At 36.3% G+C, this 18,519-nt stretch overlaps 2 protein-coding genes across 2 annotated transcripts; both read left to right on the top strand.

The window, feature by feature from the left end:
* Positions 1 to 1,049: 1,049 nt before the first annotated feature.
* On the top strand, positions 1,050 to 11,937 carry NMU (neuromedin U). The gene is made up of 9 exons (XM_031066218.1): positions 1,050 to 1,115; positions 4,403 to 4,450; positions 4,549 to 4,608; positions 5,162 to 5,191; positions 5,297 to 5,347; positions 7,364 to 7,438; positions 9,580 to 9,633; positions 10,964 to 11,003; positions 11,598 to 11,937. Exons 1-8 carry the CDS (start codon positions 1,065 to 1,067, stop codon positions 10,997 to 10,999), a joined length of 405 nt encoding a protein of 134 aa, XP_030922078.1. The 5' UTR covers positions 1,050 to 1,064; the 3' UTR covers positions 11,000 to 11,003; positions 11,598 to 11,937.
* A 769-nt stretch (positions 11,938 to 12,706) lies between these two features.
* On the top strand, positions 12,707 to 17,950 carry PDCL2 (phosducin like 2). The gene is given in 5 exon segments (XM_014306758.1): positions 12,707 to 12,725; positions 13,074 to 13,164; positions 16,077 to 16,170; positions 16,172 to 16,221; positions 17,770 to 17,950. Coding segments are annotated over 5 exon segments (435 nt in total).
* The last annotated feature ends 569 nt before the right edge of the window (positions 17,951 to 18,519 follow it).

Raw genomic sequence — 18,519 nt, 5'->3', positions numbered from 1 at the left:
TAATAATTAGTCACCTTAAGGCAGTGCCAGTACAAAAATGTGGTTTTGAAATCCATCCCGTTCCATTAATGCCTGGAACTAACTACTGTTGTGATTATTGTTATTAGGGGTAAATGTAAAACAATTAACATGATGGCATTTATCCCCTGCTCACTGGACATTCTATCTAGGTCCAGAGGTCCAGCACCAGTTTCCCTCCCATGGGAGTTACAGCACATCCCCTCACTGACACCATTGCATGGTGTCTGATGTACCCACAATTAGGTGATGCTCATTTCTGCTTGACAGAGACTCTAACAATACACTGCTATCAGAAATACACTGCCAGGTAAAATAACAATGTGGTGAGAGGGATATTCTGGACATTGAGCTGGAAAGGATGCTGGGACAGTGACTTCCATGCCTGCAGCCTGGATGGGTAGAGATAGAGAAAGGAGCTCCTCCAAGTTAAGCACAGCTTCACTGCATCGTTATGCAATTAAGAACACATTTAATCTACTGAGGGACAAGCTTTTCCACATCACATATGCAAGACAGAGGAAACAAATCCAGTTACAGATGTACTGTCTATCACCTTGTCAAAACAACGTGTTCATATCATGGGCACTATTTATATGCAATCACACATTATGTAGTGCGTGTCAATTCTGCAGCTGTAGCACACAAGAAGGCAAAAAGTAGAGTCCAGATCCTCAACTCACAGTTCATGCACTGGAGGTGAGCACATCTCAGAAAACTCGAGGTTGTAGGAACTGGACTGTGATTTTTCTGAGCAGGTCTCAGTGACACCTAAGTAACTTCCACACCGTTTATTGTTCTGACATGTAAGTGTCCATATCTGCTATGAACTCGTGATAAAGCATCCTGCTGTGTGGCTGAAAGAGAGCAGGCAAAAACTACCAGACAAACCACAGAGCACCCAGAGTCACAGACTTCCTTGGACCAAGCAGCTCTTGGCCTTTGCAATTAATAGTTCTGCTAGGTATGCTTGACATGGGACACTTACACAAATGACCTTTGCTGTACAGCATTTCTAAGCATGGTTTGTGCTTCCAGGTGCACCAATGCCATCCCAAGCACTTGAATCAGATGAGGATCTGCAGCTGTTGAAAGAGGTAAGCATCATGTCATGTGGTATTCTCCCATTTACTCTGTGCCCATCCCTGCTACAGTCCCACCTCACTATCCAGGGTTTCTCTTGCACAGAGCTCAGCTGTGTTTTCTTCCAGTATGTCTCTCTGTATGTCTCCTATCCTGGCATCAGCAAAGAGATGAAATATCTAATTTTCCAGGTATTCTGAACAGTTGCTTCAGGAGGATGTTGGGACTAAGTGCTAAGATGTCATTCTGAGAAGAGATTGTCTTGTCTCAGTGGAGAGCTATGTTTGAGAACTGTCAATGACTAGGCAAACACTGTCCCTGGAAGCATCACAGAGTTCCTCACATCTGGTAGATTTATAGTCTGTACATGATACTCAAGAATTCTTTCAATTCATCCAGTCTTGCCTCTTGCATCCTCTGCTCTGTACACAAGGCTGGGACACTGTTCAATCCTATCCTAGCCTCTCAATTTGCTAGGAAAAGGACACTATACTGTGTCAATTAGCCTCTCTAACATTTGGCTACTGATTGCTATCATAACTTCCACTCTCATCTCTGAAATGAACATTTGTTTTGACTTTGGAGTGTGACGCATGTGTTAGCACAGGCTCTTCCCTGCCCTTTGGGAACAGATGGAGTGGCAGGGCATAACATGTGGAGAGGGTTTATCCTGCAACTTGCATGCCCTGGTGTTGCTGCAACTGTCAACTATTGTGTTGACATTTAATTTAGTAGCTTTTGATAACATTGGAAAATAAGTGACTCATCACAGGGGCAGATGCAGAGAGTAAATTTCTTCTGACTGAGACCATTACAGGAGACATTCTGCTTACTGTCATCTCCCCACAGTTCATATTGGACATAAATTGGACATTGACTCAAAACCTAACCTATTCTAGACTGGCACTTGAATGAGCCCTAGTGGTGTTGTTTGCCTGGCAAAAAAATGGTCTCTTGGGAAGTAAGAACCTGATAACTACAAGGAGTTTTTGAAAATTAGTTATTTACATTCTGGTTTTAAAAAGCTGTTTTATACATTTCTGCATGTCTTAATAAGATTTTCTAGCTGTAAGATTTGTCCATGTGGTGCCTGCAAACCAAGATAAAGGTCCTGTTGATTTCAATGAAGAAAATTGTATTCATAAGACACTAAATATTGTAAAATTTTGTAATAGAAGCAATATAAAAGTTACCATTAGAACTAGAATTATGCTGGACTGGAAAGGGTCTAAAGAAAGAGAATTAGATATATATTTATATACCCTAATTCAACCTAATTACTCACTCATAGTAGGTCACCAGGGTTTCATAAAGCGCAAGTAAGTAAAAATTCTTCCCTCTTTGCTACTTTACTAGTTGATCATTCAGGAGTAACCCTGCCTCTAAATAAACCTAGTATGTTCCAGGAATGGCTCTGAGTTTATAAATTTGAGAACTTTGTCACTAAGTATTTTGTTTCATTACTTGTCTCCTACTTCCTTTTGTTTCTTTATGTCAATTAACCAACCCCAAGCAACTTGCAATCTTCTACCCTCAGGCCACATTTCTAAGACAGGAGAGAAAATTTTGGAGAAGAAACATAAAATATAGAAACTATTAATTTTTTTAAAATGAATTAACAGAAATGGTGGCTTTTCCTCAGCCCTTGCTTTGTCTGCAAAGGTTTTAGCTGAAAGATACCATTGTGTTGAACGCAAAGCAGTCTCTGGCTTGTTCTGCTACTGAACTGTGGTAGTTCTCTGTGTCAAGTAAATAAACAAATAAAACCCAAGCACAAACAACCCCCAAGAGGAAACAGCCCTTTTTTAAACATAAGCTTCCAAAATTACTTCAGCTTGATTTTATCTCATTCATTGCTGACTTCTTCCTCTGTACTTTCTTACTCTGAAAGTAGTGAAGCTGAAGTAACGCACTCAAACACGTGCAAGATGAAGGCAAAAGAGAACAGAGAGGATGTGTTACCAACAAAACCTATTTGAAAAGGGAATCCCGTCAACTATTAGTTTTTCCATTATATATGCTAATGCTTTTTCATAGATTGTCTCTGGAGAAATGAATCATCTCCTGTTCTGAAGTGCTCAGATAAGCACTATTTTTTAAATTTCTTTTTTCTTTAATGTTTTCTTTGCTAATGCATGTTGCTTAGGGCTTTTTCTCTATAAAAATTTGCAAGAACAATAGCATTGCATGCTCTATCAAAAAAAAAAAACCAAAACCACTATGTTTTTTGAAAGCCTGTGAGCAACATGAGTGGCAAAAATTTTTTTTTTCATCTAACACTAACAAATATTACATGGAAAAAATTAGCATATACTGATTCAGATTACTAAGATACAACTTTGAAGCTACTTAATAGAATTGTAAGTTGCTTTTTGCCTTTGTTATTAAACTGTGCAACTTCAGTTGCAGCGCTGGAGACTTTTCCTTACAGAATACTCCAAGCTTTCAGCGCTGGTAATATTATTTCTCTGAACTCAAATACCTTTTATTCCATTTCTTATTCCTTCTCTATTAATTACTCCACTAAAAATTAATCAGTATTACATTATTTTTTCATCTTGGAAAAGAGACAGAAGGAGGATGTAATTAATACAAGGCTGTGAACTGTAGGGAGAGGATGGGTGGGAGTCACTTGTTCATTACTACTTCCAAGAAAAGGTCATGACACCATGGAATGAGGACAGCTTTGAAAAGACTGGTGAAGACAAACAGTAGTGGTGCTTGACACAGTGTTTAAGAAACTTCTGGCACAAATTGAGTGGTGTGCATAAGACATGCCAGCACATATCATAATCACTCAAGGGATGCATGTGTCATGCCCCTGTAAGGACGCCATAATCTGATTGAAAGAGTTGTGTTTGAGGATTGATCCTTGAATCCCTTGCCTTAGTTTTGTTATTTTATTCACAGTTTTGTATAATTCAGAGATATTGCAGAAGAGATTCAAGTTCATAGTTCATGCCCCAGATGCTTACAATTATAACTTAAAATAAGACAGTCTGAGAAGTTTGCAGTTAAGAGGGGTGTGTGCTGGGTACAGAATAAGAGTCACAGATACGTATGTTTGTTCAGATCATGCAGATATAAGTTTGTTGCTATTGCTGTTGGTTTTTTTTTTTAATATGGTTAAGGTCCTTTCCCCCTTTGAATGCAAGGTATTTAATGAATGGACCTATAAGGATGTCTTAGAGCAGGCAAGCTTGCCATGCCATTAGCTGCACTTACCTTTTTCTGAAAATACGCATATTTCACTGGTTTTTATTACTCTGACTTCCTAAAAAAACTGTTTGAACTCTTACAGATAGACGATGCATGTTCTGCTTACCTGTCCACAGATTCTCAGCCTCAGGTGAGTCAGACAGAGGTAACTCTACTATTTGGATACTGTTTGTTATATGTAGTAGAATTGGAAGTGTGATACCTGAGTTCTTGTTTTCTTTGCATTAGGTATCCAGTACACTGGAAGAACTCTGTTTTCTGATCATGGGATTTCTCCAGAAACCACAGGTAACACACACAAAAGGCTGCTTAGCACTTTTGAAGCCTGATCTCTCACTGTGCCATTGTCTACAATGAATTCTGAGGACCCAGTATGCAAGGTGTCATTCAGCACTGGAAGTACTTCTATCAGTTTTTACTCTGAAATGCTATGTGCCAGAATGTAACACCTTGTAAAGACAACAGGGATACATCAATGTTTGGAAAATTATCTCCAGGTTGAGTACGTAGTGTTAGATGTTTTTATTGCTCTAGACTAGAAAAACTGTGAATTTTCAACAGACAAAGAAATTTGCTTAGGAGAGTAAATCTCTTAAGTAAAGGGGATGAACAAGGGAACATCTGCTAAACACATCTAACTCTTCTAGGGCAGAGTACTCAATGCTGTCTACAGAGTTTGAAATGATCAGTTAGATTGATAAGCAAAGACATACAATACATCTGCCAAGGAAGAAGGATATTTCAACCCAGTGCTGAAAAGATTATGTATTTAATCAAAATTATCAATTGTTCTTTTTATTTTAATGAATAAAAGCCTTTCTACCAACTATTATTCCCACAGGGTTTAGATGAGAAAGACAACACCAAAAGGGTAAGATGTCTATATATGTCCTACAATCACACTAAAAAAGGCAAGAAAATCTTACAACTCTTGCCCTGCTTTGTAGTAAAACCCCACTTTTAATTTTTTGAACAGTTCTTATTTCATTATTCTAAGACTCATGACTCGGGCAACTCAGACATCATGGTAAGTGGCATAGCACCTCCTTGTGAGTGAGTACATGTGTGCTTGTATACAAAACCAAGGCGACATTCATTTTTGTAGTACTCTCTCCAACTGTATAGTAAGTCCAGGACTGGGAGTTGCATGTTTACAGTACAGAAAGGGTTTTAATAAAATGGGAGAGGATGATCAGTACTGTACAGTTGCGGAAAAAAAATCTAACAAACTCAACCAAACATTCATGGAAACTCAACTGAATCTTAATCTTGCAGTTTCAAATTTTAAGAATGAGATCAAATACTTTTTTTGGGTATTGGAACATAGCACATGCAGTGATACAATGCGGACTTACAGGACCTGAGAACATGACCATAATAGTTATTCGATACTCTTGAAAGAATTTTTATTAATTTTTAATTAAACTGTATTAATTCATTTGCACATGTCATAAATATGTAGAGCCAAAATAGTATTTAAGTCTCATTTGGACTTTGGATTATATTTTGAATGAAAAATATAGTTTAAACCATGGCCAAGGATTGTTGATCTAAAAGTATTCTCATAAACCAACAAGCCATGATCCATTCTCACTTTTGAAATGCAAACCTACTCTGTAATCTGTGTGCATCTATGCACCACAGGATTTTGAAAGAGTTAAACATATTCATATTTTCTTGTTTCTTAACAATCATTCTTACATGCCAATGTCTATTTCTGCCTTGCTCTTTGCATTTCTTCAGAAGTATGTGGTGTGTTTCCTAGAAAGTGACATTGCTCATATTGGTGTCAATGTTTTCATGCTACAGCTGCTTTGGAGGCTTTAATGGCAATTAAGGCACAGTGAAATGAGCTATTTCTGCTGCTGCTCCTGCTTAAAACGTTACTGCATTCCACTGCACCACCATTCTGAATGCTATTGCTGCTGCTCCCAGAGATTACTGCTCTCTCACTTTTGGTTTAGCTGTTCAGATGACAATTTTCTAGCCATTCTCAGAGATAATTACTTAGGTGAGATCCATCATTCTCACCTTTATAAGCTCTCTCCACTGGCTGCAAGACAGAGCCCAAGTGGACAGCTGCAATGTTCATTAACTACTTCAATCACAGAAGATTCCTACTTTTTTATGTATTACGATCCCATATTTCTTACCTTAGGCAGATAGCACAAAATTGGCTACAAATAAGCAAGTTCTTTTTACCTATTAAGTAAAATAGCATGTTGGTAACTCTGGTTACTTCATATATTACAATTCTCTTAATTGCATTAATTTTCGAAGAAGCATTGTAGCAAAAATGCATTGTTTTTAAAATTACATTTATATGAGTTGAAGGTTTAAATTGGTTAATGGAACACAGGTTTTTTATAATTTATTTCTTCTTGTGGATCTCTCTCCAAAATTCCACATAGTTTTGTTTTTCCAGGGGGAGCACTTAGGCTGCACACAATGCCACTGTGCATAATTAGGCTGTCTTTAAGCTTAAAGTCTTGTTGAACACAAGGAATTTCATGATTGGTGCTTAGACAGTGCCATGGTTACAAATGTCCCTTGAGAATGGATTTCTACTGTACACTGTTCTTTAGCAAAAAATCAATATTTTTTGGTTGCCATTTATTTTGAAGTAAAATTAACTTCTCAGTACAACAGAAGTTGAAGCTGCTAATTTCTACAGTAGAAAATCGTAGAAGTGTTAGTAGGAATACTGTATGGAAATTTTCTCAGTACCACTCATAGAGACTGAACAAAGTTTGAATAATTCCAGGAGTCTGTAAATGGTTCTGAACTTTCAATTAGCAAAGCTGAGGATACACAGCTTTTCCCTCCATCATTCTGTGTAATGTAAATATAAATGTTGATTCCTGTTTGTTGTCAAGTCAAAATGTTTTAAAAAATAAGTTTTTCAATTAATCAGTTTCTCAGTCTTCAGTCCTTTATTGGTGCATGTTTGGTCCATGAGTCAATACTGCAGAAAGAGACTTTTTGTGCATCATAAGGGCCAAATTTCACTGTTGCTCATGTGTGTGTGTTCGTGTCCTCTCAGTCATCTGTCCTGCATCCTTTACTGCAACTCGTTCCTCAGCTTAATGAGAGAAGACTGAAGAGATACAAACTGGACGTATGTAAACTGAAACTCTGCATGCTTATGTTCTTACACTTTGTGATTCGTTAGCTTTTCCAAAAATGTCCTTGTAGACCTTTCTGCTTATATATTTTGGTTGGTCTACCCAAATCTTGATGTCACACAATGTGCTTCAGGAAGGGTTATCTTGCTGTTATCTTTTTTCTTCCTCATATTGGGAAGAAAAACAGAACCCGCTGTATGTAAACACATCCACTTCTCTCCCTGACTAGATAAGGAATTGAAAAGGTGGATGGGGGAAGGAGGAAACATGCTCTATTAAATTAATTATTTCTCCCCAGTTTGAAACAGCACTAGATTTTTTCACAGCCTTGATTCCTCTTGAGCCACAGCCTGCCTGATAGGATATGATCTAAGAAAGAAGAGTCAAGCATTATTTTGGCTTGTCAATATAAGAGACTGAGCAAAATACCTTCTAGAGGGCAGGCATTAAAATAAAACTCTAAGTAATCATACATCTTCTTGAATACATATTTTTCTGCATACATATATACATGCAGGTTTGTGAATAAACTTGTGTATTTATTATGGCAGGTTGTTTTTTAATTTTTTTTACATCTCCAAACCCTTAGAAGTTTAGAAGGCAGGTGTTACAAAAATGACAGATTGTTAGCTTCAGCTGTTTACTAATACCAAACTTCTGACATGAACTCAAACAAGAACATGTAATCTTTAAGGAGGGTTTGGTTGTAAGAGGAAAATGACATTAACATAAATCACAATTTCTCACTAGTAATTTTACTCTTGATTACTTTTCTGTTCTGGATGAATTTCTTAATCCTGCAACAGCTGCCAATTTTATTCCTGTTTTCGGGTTTTTTCACATATTGAATAGAAGAAGTAAAAAATATTACATATGAATACCATAAGATTCAAATGTCAATGTAGAGAAACATTTTTACCCTTTTGAAATATAAAAAATTATAGTAGTGATCAGATTATAAATCCAAGATGGGTGTTTCAAATGCAGATAATGCTAGAATGACAATAGAGATAAAAATCATACAGATGTTTCATGTGCAGTAAGAAACTGAATACAAGGCTATATGCGATGAATTGAAGTCAGAATCAGAATTAAGACTCAAAAATTATGTATAGTTTAAACTCTACTTCCTTTGAAAGCTTCCCAGGATTGAATCTACTTCTGTAGTTTGGAAAGGGAGTCATCTTGTTTTACACAATTCTCACAGCAGTAGAAGAGAGCAGGTGTGATTCCTTTCTATGACACTTCACCTTATGATACTTACCCAAGAGATCACAGCACCCCAGTTTTTAGTTGAGAAATAGCCCCATTGCTAGATAAAAGCCATCTTCATTTCAATGTTCTGGTAAGCATAACACTAAAATTATTTTGTTTCTCAGGTTTACTGTCTCCCCAGCTGCAGGACAGACACATCACTTCTCTCTGATACCAACAGATGCAAATAAAACACTGTGATTAAACTTATGTGTTCTCTAATCATGAAGGTCTCATTAAAGCAACTGGATACTTCATGTTTTGTACTTAGTGCATTTAAATAGAATTTCTATTTTCTTCATTATTAGTTAGCCTCCTTGCTATGTGGGTCACTAGGCAGCTGTTTCACCCTGTGTGCAGCATGGACAGGATAGACTATCACAAGTACTACTCTTTGGGACTTAATGTGAGAGGGGTGGTTATGGCACATCTTTGGGAACAGTCTGGGGTCTCACTCCTGGGAGAAGCCCAAGCATTTCTGATATTTAAACTTTGTATTTTTGTCCTCCTGCAAGATGCAAAAAGCAACTCTATCTGTAGAGACTGCCATCATGAAGACACTCTTGTTGTGCCTGGGTAGTGAGCCCTGGAAAATCAGTACTAGTACTAGAACTAGGCTGTTCCTCATTTCTAGTACCGTTCAGAAGCAATCTGAGCTGATCTAAAACTTCAGGAGGAATTTGGCTCCATTCACACGTTCTCTTCCATTTCTACACAACAACATAAACTTTGTGTTACTGATGGGGAAATGCACATAAAGCATTTAAGGAGTAAAACTGTATGTAGTACTGAAGAAATATTTTTTATATATACATAAACAACCTCTCTGTATGTATTAATTTACAGCTGTAGATATAATTTAAAATACTTTTTTCTTCAGGAAGAACTTCAAGGACCTGGAGGGATTCAAAGCAGAGGCTACTTCTTCTACAGGGTATGGTTCGTTTAATTTTTTTTTCTTTTTGTTTTGTAGTGAGAGTTAAAAAAAAAGGTGGAGAAATAGCTGAATTACAGAAAGAATTACTGTGATCAAGGATATTTTCTTTCAATTAGACCATTCCACCCTACAGGACATCTCCAGGTCTGCTTCTGACATTTCCTTGTATTAAAATAAAGGCATTGTAGGAATTTTTTCAAAGTCATATTCCTAGGTTTCCGTATACATGATACCATTATGCCTTAAGAAGTCATTGGTTATTTCGTATCTATTTGTCAGAGAAAGATCTAGAAAATGTGGCATCCTGGAAAATCTTTGTAAAGCATTGTTCAACAGGGTACGTTTGCACATGATATAAATATGATTCCATGCTTACACACTATGCTAGGTCTGACCTTGCCATTTTCCTTCTGTTTTGACCAGTAAGGTAAAAAACAAGATACAGAAATTCTCATGAGACTGAATCTACTGTGTTCATCTTTCACACCGTAGAGCCTTTTTACTTTAGCAAAATTGAGAAGGTGGCAAGTCAGACTTTCTGGCATTTCTACTTAAATAAGAAAGTGGCTGATGGCTTTAAATAAAATTACGGCATGTGTTGTACTCAATGATCCTAAAGGCCTTTTTGCAGACTAAATTTTTCTATAATTCAAATGAAAAGACCACAGATTTGGATAGTTACATTTCTTATGTATCAGGCTTGGATCCTTAGAGTTGTTATGACAGGCCAAAGTTATGGGTAATATTAACATTGGTGCATTCACACTCCCAGAGTAAAAGACAAATCCTTAATAGGCCCAGGAAGAAATTATTATCAGCTTTAGTAGAAGTTGTATCAGGTCCGTCACTAGTGCAAAATATTTCTGAAAAACACCACAGTGAAAAGAGAAAAAGTCCTTGCCTATATCAAATAATACAGTCTAAAAAGAAAATCATTGAGGGTGACATGTATTTGTTTGTTACTAGCAACAGGCACTTATAATGAAATAATTACAACAATCAGAAAACACATTTCAAGAAAATGCAAAAAGAATAAGGATTAATGATCTCTTGAAGTGACTTCTTATGGCTTTCTCCCCCTTATAAAATCAAACAAGATAGAAAATTCATTCCTCAATCAATATGCAGTAAATTTTAGTGTGTAATTCTCCTACAGAGGAAGATACAGATTAAACAATAACTTATCTTAGGTCTATCTTTGACAATAATCACAATGACACTACTGAGAAATTCACCAATTTCTATTCACATCAAGTTGTTTGGGGCTTTGTTACTAAATTTTGTCAGTTTTACAGAATATATAACTTACTGAATATTTGTCTTTCAGCCACGTAATGGAAGGAGATCAGTGGGTTTTCGCTAAGGAGGTATTTATTTAATGCTTTTGAGCATGATCTACATGTAAATTAGTTCATTTTTATCCAAATAGACCACAATATTTTTGTTGAGAGGTTGTCTCAGAAAGCCTTTAACTATGTAATTGACTTGGATTTCCACCCACAAACTTTTCCCAGATGTTAAATACACTTAGATGTGTTGATTACACTTATCTTCAGACGAAGTGAACAGAAGTTGTAGGTATTCAGTTCCCAGAACAAAGAGCACAGAGGTGTTTCAGGCAGCAAGAAATGGAAAATATCCCACATTTGTAAACAATTTGGAAAGTACTGATGCTGACATGTAAATCTAAGAAGGAACTGAGTCAACTACCTGTCAAAAGAATGCTGAGAAGTAAACTGACATCCTGAAGGTAATTCCCTAATCTTACAAAGATAGAAAACTCACACTGAAACTGAGTGCAAACTTCAGGATTTAATTTCAATGCCTGCAACTATTTGGAGAGATGTTAAAATGTAGACCAATACTATGTATTTTCTAATGTATTTTATTCTGCCATAATTTTTAAGTGTTATAAGAACTTAGAGTTATATCAACAGCTAATGCTCTATCTTATTTTTCAGGATTATAGATTCCTGACTTAGAACTAAAACTGCAGGAACGCTGAGTACATGGACATATTGTTTTCTTTACAATAATTATTCATTATTAATGTACAATTAGAAATCCTTCGAATGTAAATATTCTTAAACCAGATTCTGTTAAGAAGGTCTTTACTATCTTGATTATATTAAAAGCATATTAAAAGTATTTGTTTCCCAGTGTTATGATGTTTACAACCACATGTAATTCAACTGTAAGAGTCAGTGTCTGCACACAACAGACATTGCCTCTAACAACCCTGTTAAGCAAATTTCCCCTTCTAAACAAAGGCCCTCAGCCAGACAGTTGTTTTAATGAGAATGTTTGCAATCAAGACTACTGTGTTTTTTCCAGAATATGTTGTGATTTGTGTGTTTCACCATCTGAAAAAAAAAGAATCCCTTGTCCCTTAATAAAAGGAACCTGAACAAGTTGCACGTTTTGAAGAAATATTATGACTTTAATTCCACTAAAATATAATGGCATGCTTTTTTAGCTATTAAGAACGCAGATGCACTGTGGTTCTCATTTAGAAGACTTAATTGCAATTGGGATCACAATTTATTTGAAAACTCAAGTGCTTTTGATGCAGACTGAAAGAAACTCTACTCAGAAGCACAAGTTAGCCTTATAATCTTCCCAGCTTATCTCTCCAAGTTTATTTTCACACCAAAATTGTGTTAAATTATGTTGTTGAGGCTGTAATTACACTGAAAGTAACTAAGCACTCAGAACTAGATGATCTTTAAGTCCCTTCCAACCCAAACCATTCTGTGCTTCTATGACTCAGTTTAGAAGTGGGCTAAAGTTTTTAACACTGTATTGGCTGGCCATGGTTTGAATTGGCCTCAGCATTACTGCTCCTGCTTCTGCACTTTTGGATGAGCAATAAAACATCAGAAGGTAGCTGGAAAAATATGGCCTCAGAGGAAGCCAAATTGAGAAGACCTTTTCCGCTTCTTGCCCACTTGTTTTTGCTCCGCATTTTAATAATTAATACTTCTTATAACAAAATTCGTTCAATATTCATGGTTTAATTTTAATGACTTTCACTTAGTTATTTTAAAAAGGATCCTGAATTAAACATACAATGCAGATAGTGACAAGTGGTATGATATCTAACATGTACAGATAATTAACTTACATAATTTCATAAAGAAGCCAGTCAGTGTAAGGAAGATTACCATTCTGAATTATTAGTAGCAATCCACCTTTGTATTTCTGTATTTTCCTGTCTAGTTATAATTAAATAAAGTCCTTTTTGTTCCCTCTCTCTTACCTGGAGTTATGACAAATTTAACTAATTTCTGAAATAAATACATATTTTTCTTTCATTAGTTCTACATTACATCTGCTTATTACTTTTCATACATTTAAAATGTTTGGTGACTCTGGAGAACAAAAGGTGGACTTCTTTTGTTGTTTGTTTGTTTGGTTTGGGTTTTTTGTGTTTCTAGTGAAACCATATGAATGAATGAATCTTGAAGGATTAAAGGAAGCTGAAGCTGGCTTTGATGAGACTGATAGGAAAGCTATTGATATGTACAGGTGTAGTGAGAGATAGATATCCATCCAGATTAGCAGTGCACATGTCACTATTGTACATGCTCCTAAAAAAACCTCAGAATCTTTTGAATAGTAATGTCTGCTGACTCACACAACTGCCTTTTCCCACTTTCTATTCTTTTGACATCAGATAGAACCCACATTACTGTCCTACTTCTTCCTGACTCCCAGTGGCACAGAGAAACAGTCTACACCATATCTTGCTTTGATGTTCTGTTATTTACTCTGAAAGCTGGATATTTAAAAGACGCTGCAGAACAGGCCACAGTGGAAACCACTGTTACACATCCTCACTTGAGCTGAAGATGCATTGGGCCGCCGTGTGTTTGGAGGTGTGCTATGTTTGAAGTGTTACAGTCTCAACATCTGTCCCAGTCACACGAGTAGGGCTCATTCTCTTTCTGCCTGACTAAAGGGTACCCCTCACTCTGCCACACCAAAGGCGACTCTGCACACTAAAGACACTTTCTGCTAGTCTTCAGGACTTTGTGCAATGGTGATAAATGTTCAAATAAAGAAGTTCTGAATCCCATTTTCTCTCTCCTGCTTTGGATAGTGTTTTCTGTGCATTTCAAGCCAGAAAGAATGGACAATTGGTTGTGGGTATCCTTTTTCTCTCGTGTGCACCAGAAAAATAGGAAAAACAATATCTTGTGGCTCCAGTTTCGTGATAGATAATGTTTTGCTTATGGGGTATGTGCCACCTATATGAGGATGGCATGCCATTAAAGAAGAGAACTGTATTTTAGTGCTGGAATCACACTGTTCAGAATTTTTAATTGATTGAGTAATTAATTTGACTATTATGAGCAGAATACATTTCTTCTTCTAGCATAGCACTCATTTCAGCTACAATATGGTTTCTAAATATATTACTGTAATAAAAATGCAATTTATTATGAATTACTATAGTAATTACTATAGTTTCACTACATCATTCATTAGAATTTTTGTGCTGTAGTGGTGGTAGCTGCAGAACCACAGCATCACAGAATGGGTCAGGCTGGGTGGGAAAACAGTGGGTCATAGGTCCAACACCCCTGCTCCAGCAGGGTCATTCCAGAGTACATGGTACAGGATTGCATCCAGCCAGTTCTTGACTATCTCCAGTGAGGGAGACTTCACAGCCTCTCGGGGCAACCTGTTCCAGGGCACAGCCAGCCACAGAGTAAAGAAGATCTTCCTTATATTCAAGTAGAACTTCCTGTGCATCAGTTTCTGCCCATTGTCTCTTCTGCTATGGCTTGACTCCATCTTCTGACCCCTCCCTGCAAATACTTACAGACATTGATGAGGTCCTGGCAACAGGTCCCCTCTCAGTTTTATCTTCTTGAACCTGAACAGGCCCATTCCCTCAGCCTTTCCTTATAAGAGAGATGCTCCAGTTAATAAACTCGTGTGGTTTTAAAAGCCAGCTGTGGATCCCTAATAAACAGCTATTTTGTTTGGTTTGCCTCTTATTCAAAGTAGATTTTAATGACTTTTCTATCTCTTACTTCAGGAAAACGTTCATTTGAAGTTTATATCGAAGGAAGGCTCAGGGGAGACCAAAACAAATCTATAAATACCTGAATGGAGGGAAAAAAGCAAACAGAGCTGAGGTGTTTCCAGTAGTGCCCCATGACAGGACCAGAGGACCTGGGAAAAAACTGAAATGCTGGAGGTTCCTTCAGAATACCAGAAAACACTTTTTTACTGTGAAGGAGAACAACTGAAATGTTGCATAGTCTTCTTCCTTGGTGATGTTCAGAAGCTGTCTGGACATGGCTTTAGACAGCCTGCCCAGGGTTGATGTTACTTGAGCTGGAGGGTTTAATCAGGTGACCTCTCTTCCCGGCCCAGCCGGGCTACAATTCTGGAAATCTGTGATACAGATTTCACAAATCAGTGATCTGTTCTTAGGCATAAATGTGACACAATCAACCTTATTCAACTATTTAATAGGACTACACCAATCATTTTACTTACAGTGCCATAGAGAGTCAAAGTGCTTATAAATTTGGGTTCAGAAAATTTTGGCACCTTGCATTGACTTCAGCAATTGTTGCTTTACCAGACATTCACGTGTATATTTTTGTACATATTTTACAAGTTACTCTGCTGAGTTCTGCCCAGCATTCTATTGTAACTAAGAAAAATGAGGCATGCAGTTTACACAATATAAAAAAGCTAATGTGATCAAAACATTTCCTCTGTCTAGATTCTACCTGTACTTACTGCTGTTGAGTTGTTAAAATGACTAAAATAATTGTCAGACTAACACAGTGTATCTAGTAATGTACTCTCAGAGAAAGAAATAATTCATATAAATATGTGGAACCAAAACTATAATCTATTGTTGATAGAGCATAATGACATTGTACTTTTTTTTTGTGAAAAGCAATTCCACAGTGTCTTTCAGTTAATTAATAGCTGCTTTTAGTTCATCAAGTTTCAGTAAAACATTTTCCTTTCCTACCTTGCAAGTATTTTTATAGATGAAGACTGCCATCTACTGATTTTACATTTCAGTTTTCATGAATTATTTTAAAACTGTCTGGTAAATATTAGTGTAAGTACTGTAATTCCTCCTTAAACTAATCTCATATTCAGAATCACACAAATATTTAGTACCTGTTCTAATGTTTCCTTGCTTCTTCTCAAATGATAAATGCTTGTACAATTTGTTAGTTACTCAAGTTTCCCGAATCTGATACTGTTGAATTAAGAAAATTAATTTTAATGTTATATTATTGAATAAAGGTTGGCATAGATACCTTTCTAGCTCTAAAATTTTAAGACCGCAAGCTTGAGACACTCAAATAATTTAAGTAATTGAGATGCACTAGATACTATTTGAAAATGCATATAAAATGTTCCAAAGATGCTTGTTATTCTTTTTACTTTCTAATTAGGCAGCAACACTTGCAGGAATGGAAATGTCTTCAAAGGAGGCAAAAGTATGTGAAGGTAAGAGAAAATTGTGGAAAGCACTGTGCAAAAGAAGTTTACAAATGCTCCAGAGGACGTTTGGATTATAATTCATCTTTATTTGTCAAGGTAATTACATCCTTGCATAAGATGTAGAATACTTTGATACAAAGAATTGAACTGGTAATTTAAAAAAATCTAGAAAAATTAAATACAAGAGACTAATGAAATAGCAACTTTTTGGAAGCAATGGAATCATAGAGCATCTGACCTACTTGATTTGTTAATTCACTTTGTGAGAGTTAATTGTTCACTTTTGTTCAAACACATGGAAGACTTATTTCGCTGTGCATGCTTATCATCATGTGTGCAACCTCACTGAGATCTCTGGGTTTCACTAAGAAAGTGGTATCCACTGTTTGCAGGTTCTTTTCTAACAGGAGTGGTCTTTATTTCCCCTTTGACTTGACCAAATCAAAAGCTCATCGGGAAAAGTCTCACTTATGCAAACTGAGGAAAGCTGGGGGACTTGTTAGTTTATCTATTGCCCTGTAAATTCTCTAATGGTAGCAGAAGTTGTGACAGGATGCAGCAGAAATGCCAAAGGACTCCCATGATTAGTTCTGTGTATGTTAGCAATGCTATTAGATATTTTTGAAAAGCACTGAGAACTAGTACAGAATGTTTAATAATTTTTTAGATTCAGACAAGTTTTCTCTTTTCCTTCTTTTCAAGTTTTTTGGGAGGGAGTTTCTTCTCAATTGTTAGGAATCAAATATGTTTTTCCAGAAGCAAAAGGAATAGGACAACCAAATGAAATTGTTAGAATTACAGTAATTTAAATTTCAAGCTCTGAAGAGAGAAAAGAGCAGCCTTTCTTGATTTTCATTTGATTTGTATAATGGAGAACCAATTCTGCATTTTACCACTGCATAAATAAGGACCTGAGGAAACTTGTAATCCCTTAGGAATGAGTATCCCCAAAATCTCTCATCACTATTAACAAAACTGGCTCGCCTGTCTTTGACCTCCAAGGTCCACAGGCCATACCAGCTGATTTAACTTCAGTCAGATACAAAAATCCTAATTGCTCAAAGGGCTGGAGGGGAACGAGAAAAACTCTTGGTTTTGTTACTTTCTCTATCTGTGTTTTCATCATCCATTGGTTGGTTTTTGGGGTTTATATAAATTGTACTTTAAATAGTAACTATGAAAATAATGAACGTGGCAAGGCATGGTAAAAATAAAAATATACAAAGGTTTCCCTGATGTTACTTAATGAGTGAAGTATTTAATGTTAAACTAAGATCTAGTTTAAATAAAGTAAAATGTATGTTACAGATTCAAAACCGTCATTTAAACTCTACAATGGACAAAATCCTTTTTAAAAACTTAGTGAGGAATGAAACTGAGGCATAGTGCTTGAAATGTCTGGTAACTTTACTAACATATTTCATATACTGCGCCTGCCATGTATTTTTTAATTCAACAGCTCTTTAAATCACAATGATCTAGGAAGAAGCTAAATAAAATTTGTCCTGCAATTCTTATAACATATTAAAGTAGAAGCAGACTATAGGAAAAGGTACTTGTGTTCTTCAAATGCTTTAACAACTTCAGTTATTTTACAAATAATTTACACCAGAAGTGTCATTATATTTCCTTATTCTTTTCTAGTATCTCAATGTGTTTACTGGTTAATGATCACCTCAACCTGCTGGCCTGAAAGTTTCCAGAAGGCAAGTTTCCCAAAGCCATTGTAAACTGCTGCATTCAGAATTCCAAGGACAGGTGTTTACCCACAATACTTGTATATAAACTGGTGAAATACAAGACAGGTTCATTTGGAATATGCTAAACATGTGGGAATATATCTGAAAACAGAAAGCACTAGGAACGTTTCTAAATAATTCACATTATGACAAATTTTATGTTGTTTGTAATCATTAGATCTAACGACCACTTTTTAAAGGTTGAAAAGGTATTTGATTATTTTTGAAGGGAAAGAAAGATCTGAAAAAAAAGCTAATAATTTGTATAGAATTTGTGTAATTCTGTGGTGAAGATATTGCCTAAGCACGGGTATTTTGCAATTTCATGGTAAGGTATTTTATTGAGATAAAAACACTTATTGCTTGGAAAAAAAAATTAAGATCATGTCTTCTGACGTAAGTTAGTTCAAATATGGTTTTCTACTCCTTTGGTAAGCCTACTGGTGGATACCTACTGGCAGATACCACTGCTGGAAGCTTCTATTTTCCAGATTCAGAGATAACTAGTAGATGCATTTCAGAGACAATGCCTTATCTGCCGTTATCTGCCACTTACTAGAACGCTAGCTGTAGTTTTAAATGTAAATAGGTCATCACGGACTTTGGATACGATTGCAGAGTCCCTTCAAGTACCACAGCTGGCTGCTACAAAAGC

Source organism: Geospiza fortis, unplaced genomic scaffold (assembly GCF_000277835.1).
Source record: "Geospiza fortis unplaced genomic scaffold, GeoFor_1.0 scaffold40, whole genome shotgun sequence".
NCBI lineage: Eukaryota > Metazoa > Chordata > Aves > Passeriformes > Thraupidae > Geospiza > Geospiza fortis.
Note: the sequence above shows the minus strand (reverse complement) of the source record. Positions and strands in the feature narration are given on the sequence as shown.